This window comes from Malurus melanocephalus, unplaced genomic scaffold, assembly GCF_030028575.1.
Source record: "Malurus melanocephalus ecotype Western Australia unplaced genomic scaffold, MMel_1.1 scaffold_391, whole genome shotgun sequence".
Taxonomy (NCBI): Eukaryota; Metazoa; Chordata; class Aves; order Passeriformes; family Maluridae; genus Malurus; species Malurus melanocephalus.
In genome coordinates, this window is record NW_026623623.1 from 543,894 (window position 1) to 549,790 (window position 5,897).

At 47.1% G+C, this 5,897-nt stretch overlaps 1 protein-coding gene across 1 annotated transcript; it reads left to right on the top strand.

Moving 5' to 3' along the window:
- The first annotated feature begins 152 nt into the window (after positions 1-152).
- PXMP4 (peroxisomal membrane protein 4) lies at positions 153-4,070 on the top strand. The gene is made up of 4 exons (XM_057379177.1): positions 153-326; positions 659-721; positions 1,259-1,457; positions 2,693-4,070. Exons 1-4 carry the CDS (start codon positions 211-213, stop codon positions 2,954-2,956), a joined length of 642 nt encoding a protein of 213 aa, XP_057235160.1. The 5' UTR covers positions 153-210; the 3' UTR covers positions 2,957-4,070.
- The last annotated feature ends 1,827 nt before the right edge of the window (positions 4,071-5,897 follow it).

Here is a 5,897-nt window from a genome sequence, read left to right on the forward strand (position 1 = left end):
CGCCCGCCGCCCTCACGGAGCGGGAGGGGTGGGACGCCTCGCTCGATTCCCATTGGCTGAATGGTAAGCACTCCGCACCAATGAGAGGTACACGTGTTACTGCCTATTGGTCGAGAGTTCTGATTGACAGGAGCGGTAGCCTATGGGCGCGGCGGGCGGGGCGCCGCCCCCGGAAGCAGCGTGCGGCAGGGTGCCGTGGCCGGCGGGGCCATGGCGGGCGGTGCTGAGCGCCTTCGAGCTCTTCTCCGYGCCGTCAACCTGTTCCTGCAGCAGCGCCGCTACCACGCCGCGCTCGCCGTCCTCAAGGGCTTCCGCAATGGTGCCGTGTGAGTGTCGGGCCCGGGGCGGCGGGGTCTCGGTCCCCCGGTCGGTGGGGAGGCCGGGGATGCTGTGGCGGGTGTGCGGGTGAGGCGATTCCGCCTGCCTCACCTGCAGTTGGGGTGGTTTGAACTGGGTTTGGGGTCCCCTTCGGGCCTGGCTCKCTGTGGTGTGTGTGCTCTTCTCCCTCTGGCTGGGCTCCTCCCCGTTTGCTGKAGTGCTGGGCTGGTTTAAAAGTAACAGATACTTGTCTACGCCTCGTTTTTCGGCTGTCAGAATAGGAATACAGTAATTTCATAGTATAAAACAAAATCTATGACTTACCTGTCCACTTCTGCAGTTATGGAGCCAAAATCCGTGCCCCACACGCCCTGGTGATGACTTTCCTGTTCAAGAGTGGAAGGTATGAGCCCTAATTYTGCATTTCTGTGTTTCTGCTTAGAACGTTTTCATTCCAGCTGTCCATGTTTCATGTTTCCAGAGGGTTTAAAAAGCAGAAGGATATGTGAACCGTGGTTGAGCCTTGTTCTGATGATAGTGAGGCACACACTGGGTATATTTGAGAGGGTTAATCACTCATGGAATGGTTGATGAGAACCAGCAACATCCTGTTCTGTGTTGAAATACGGAAACCCAGGCTGTAGCAGAGCATGTTGTGCCATTCCCTGAATGCCTGAGGTTTGCATTTAGCAAAAAAAGAACACAAAAAACCCACTTAAAAGGGCTGTTTTAATAGGCATAGAATTAGTCAGAGGCACAGTCCATGGTCTGAGTAGGGCTGTGCTCTCAGGGGTGAGCCACAGGTGAGGGGATTTCTCCTCCCTCCCCAGACATTCCTGGGATGCACAGGACATCAGTGGGGGTCAGTGTAGTGACCAGGCTGAATGARTGCAGGGTTCCAGCCTTTTCCCTCTCCTAACTGTGTGTTTCTTTCCTTCAGTTTAAGGGACAAACTGAAATCCATTGCCCAGGCTACGTACGCTCATTCCCGGAACTTGGCCTATTTCGTGTTCACCTACAAGGGGCTCCTGGCAGCGCAGTCCCAGCTGCAGGGGAAAAAAATCCCATTCCATTCTTTCCTTGCAGCCTGCATTGGGGGCTGGCTGGTGTTCGGTGACAACAATCCCATCAACAGCCAGGTAAAGGCCCTTGCTGGAAGTTTCTTTGGCCAGAAGAACAACAGGTGTGSCAGGAAGAGGCTGGTGGAGCCTGTTTCTGGTGGTTTTGACCRCACAGCATTGATCTTTTATTAGATTCTGTCCACAAATTGCTGTTTTGATGCTCTGCACTAAAATTGCAGAGGTGCCTGTGTGTYTCCCTGAGCAGTGTGGGCAGCTGGAGTGCTGGAGGCTCAGGTTTGCCTCCATTGAATCCCTGGGAAGGGAGCCAAGTGATCCCAAACTGTGGGGTCATCCCACCCCTCACCTGAGCTGTGGTCACTGCCTGTGGGCTCCTGGTCTGGCCACCAAAGGGTTAAACCCTTCACCTTGAGTGTCGTGAGCATAGAACACAAACTGGTTAAAGTGATGACTAAACTGGTTAAAGTGGCGGCTAAACTGGTTAAAGTGACAAACTGGTTAAAGTGGCAACTAAACTGGTTAAAGTGGTGACTAAGCTAGTTAAAGTAACAACTAAACTGGTTAAAGTGGCAAACTGGTTAAAGTGGTGACTAAACTGTTTCAAGTGATGATTAAACTAGTTAAAGTGGCGACTAAGCTGGTTAAAGTGACAACTAAATTGATTAAAGTGACAAACTGGTTAAAGTAATGACTAAACTGGTTAAAGTGATGACTAAGCTGGTTAAAGTGACAAGCTTGTTTAAGTGGCAACTAAACTGATTAAACTGGTTAAACTGACAACTAAACCGGTTAAAGTGACAACTAAACCAGTTAAACTGACAAAAGCTGTTCAGGGACTGTTTGATTTAAAGTTGGTTGTTCACACATAGTCACAAACTATTGAGTAGAACACAGAGGTGCAGATTAATCCAAAGTGCTTGACTTAAGCCAGGCCTTGGWGYYAGGCTGTGTCCAGACTCCTGAGCTCACACCTGCTTGGCAGAACTGCTCTGGGGCTGTTTCATCAGCACCCTCTGAGGTGGCATGAACTGAGAAAAGACAGGAATTGTGCAACTGCCCAGATGTGTTGCACGAAGTGCAGCTCGCTGATTGCTAAATCAGAGCAGCAGGACTGGCAGGACGTGGGCAAGACACAAACACGGTGGTTTTGCAGACTGCTGATGGGGGAAATTGCAGCCTGTTTGCTTTGAAGTGGGTGGGTTGTTCCCACTCCTCTGGTCTGGGGTGTGAGTTTGGAATCSCAGARCTGGCTGTGCTCAGTGTTCACCCCYKSYYYYYKGRWTTTTTCCCCTCAGATCATCATGTACCTGCTGTCCCGGATCCTGTTTGGCCTGGCTCGGCTGGCAGTGGACAAGGGCTACATCCCCCAGCCCAAGCAGGATCCCTTCCCTCTCGTGGCTGCCCTGGTGTGGGGGACAGTGCTGTGGCTCTTTGAGTACCACAAGGAGACCCTGCAGCCCTCCCTGCAGTCCTCCATGACCTACCTGTACGAGGACAGCGAGGTGTGGCACGACCTGTCTGATTTCCTCATTTACAACAAAAGGACAGACAGCAAGTAGGTGCTTCTTGTCTAACGCCTCGGAATGGGATGGGACCTCCCAGCAGCTGAGGGAAAAGGCTATTCTGTTGCTCTTGACCTTGTGATTTTTTWAAATTWACATCTATCAAGCAGAGTTGGCTCTTATCTGCAGGCCAAAATGTTCTGATCAGTCTTTTGGCTCCTTTTAGAGCAAGCAGATGCCCCACTGAAACTTGTTGCAGTCTTTTTGAAGAGGCCTTATTTTCCCTACKAGTATGGCTTTGGGGTTTGTTTTTAAAAACTTAATATTTTTTATAAAATGACAGCCTGACACTAAATGGAGAGTACGAAAACGTGTTCTAGAGCTGATCTGAATGTTTACAAGCAGTTTTTTCTGTGCTGCTGTGCTCACTGTGGTGTGATGCAGGGGTGAAGGGAGTGGGGGATCTGCTGAGCTCTGAAAGCACAACCATCATTTCTTGTTTTGCTGGAAGTCCTGTATAAGCTATTACAAGGACAGTTGTGTGCTCCTTGAGAGAGTTCCTCTGGAGTTTTCCCTCAGGGAGAACAAAATATGTGAGAATGAAACAGTTAAGGTTGTCTTGTGCCAGCCTGTAAATCAGGCTTGGAAAGATTATTTGTGCTTGGTTTCTTTCATGCACTTGGGCCGAATCTGTGCCTCTGCAAAGTGCATCAGTGAATATCCTGTAATTATTTTAAACTTATTTGTAAAGCTCTTAAAAGCTTGAACTAAATACCAAAAACAGTTACACAACTTGGGCTCCTCTACAGCCAGGCCTCAGATTTTGTCCTGAGGACTTTGTGTGTCCAAGGGAGCAACGTTTAACGAGCACTTTTTATTTTGGTGCAGCATGAAAAGGGTTTGCCTGAGGTCCACAATCTGCCCTGCACAGCAGTGGCACGTGTTGGCTGTAACCAGTTTTGAATCTGATTTTGTAGTTTGTGCAGGCTCATTGCTGAGCCAGGCTGAGGCCATTAATTAATTTATTAATCATCTTCCTGTCCAAAACACACTGCTGAGCCCCAGGATAGGGCAGCATGCCCTGGGCTGTGGCAGGAGACTGACTAGATAGCTGAGAAAGCACAAAAACTACTTYCATTAATAAATTATTAAATTAATAAATTAATAAATTCACACTCAATAATGCGAGGCACTCACACTGCCACATAACACTAATTCCTGACACTGGTTTGATGTGATGACATTTCCAAGAGAATCACTGAATTCCCTGTTCCTTTTTGGCTCAGTTGGGACTGTTTTGTTCACTTTCCCTGTATCCACCTGCTTTTTCCTGACCTGCCCATGTCATTGCATAATCCTGCTGATGCTGTCTGCATCATCTTTTGAACTCTAYCCTCCAGGCTATGGCTATTTCTCCTATTCAATGCTATATTAAATGTACACCTGAAACAGTACATTTAACTTCTGTGTGCTTCTGAGTAGAAAAAAGTTCTCAATTTCTTCTTAAAAGTAATTTTTCCTTGTCCTCCTAAACTCCTTTATGACTGTCGCACATATTCAGAATGCTTTGCTTTTGATTTTTCCACYTTGCTCTTTATTTTTCCACTTTTCTTTGAACTCRTGTCRTKCAAATCCATGATGTACATGGTGCCCAAAACCAGGSTACTTCTTTGTCATAATAACTGTCTATGATCCCTTTAATTTCTAATTTCACCTGCTATTACAGTCTGGACTGAGCATTTGGATTGGAACATCCCCCAGTATTTAATCAGACCSCAGGAAAGCTGCAAAATTAGGAATTGGGTTTGTTTGTTTTGGTTAAATATTTTTCTCTGTGTAGATAAGCATAAAGATTCARTATAGAAAAATTGCTGTAGCTACAGGTGAGATTCTTTATAAACATCTTTATTTCCACCACTGCTGGGTGTTTAAAGCATCRCAATTTTTCTGTCAGAAGCCTCAATATTGTTCCAAATAAGGGCATTGGTATTCTGCTAATATTGCTGAATTCCTAMAAGCTTTGATGGGATTTCAGAAAACCCTTCCACAAGCTGACAGCTGTGGCTTGGGAATTTCTCCCTAAAACTATTAAACTCCCAAATCCTTGACCATGTGTAATTATTGCAGTAGAAGATGCTGTAGGCTGGTTCTGTGAGCTGGGTGTCTTTGAGAAGGTTTTGATCTGTTTAATTTGTAGCTGGTATTTCTTTCTCTGAGAGAGGCTTGTGATGCCCGTAGAGGTGGAATAATTTTCCTCTGCTGAGAATTTTTTAAAATTAACATCTGTCAAGTGGAGTTGGCACTTGTCTCCAGGCCAAAATGTTCTGATCAGTCTTTTGGCTCATTTTAGAGCAAGCAGCACCCCACTGAAACTTGTTGCAGTCTTTTTCAAGAGGCATTGTTTTCCCTATGAGTATGGCTTTGGGGTTTGTTTTTAAAAGCTTAATATWTTTATAAAATATAAATATATTGACATCARGTAGGGAGTGTGTGTCTGTGGCTGCTGTGACTGCTGGTGAAGCACCACRAGAAGGACAAGTGGCCTTTGCTGATCTTCTCAYTGCTGTAGAATATCYTGTSCTCTCTAGAAAACAAATCCCAATGCCCRGAATCAGCCTGMCAGCAGTGACATGACTTGTCCTCGGTTCAAAACCCCCTTTTTCTCTTGGGAATCTCCCACTTTCTAAGCAAACTGTTCCTTCCATCTGCACCCGAGCTGCAGGAGGCAGCTGCCATCCCTGGAAGCCGCAGCTCCTCCCGGGAGCGCAGCCTTTGGGAGCTGCCTGACCGTTGGTTTTCCTGCTGTGCTGGGCCAGCACAAGCTGCAAGTCACTGCTTTCCCCAGGGAAGTAATTGGGACAGTTCCTTAATGACATCAACCCCACTGGCTGTTCCTGGGACCAGATAGCCGGGGATGAGCCCCTTCTGCTGCCAAGGTGTTGGAACAATGCAGGCGTGTAGTAGGGAAGTGAACTAGAAGTAATTTGTCTGAGTCAGA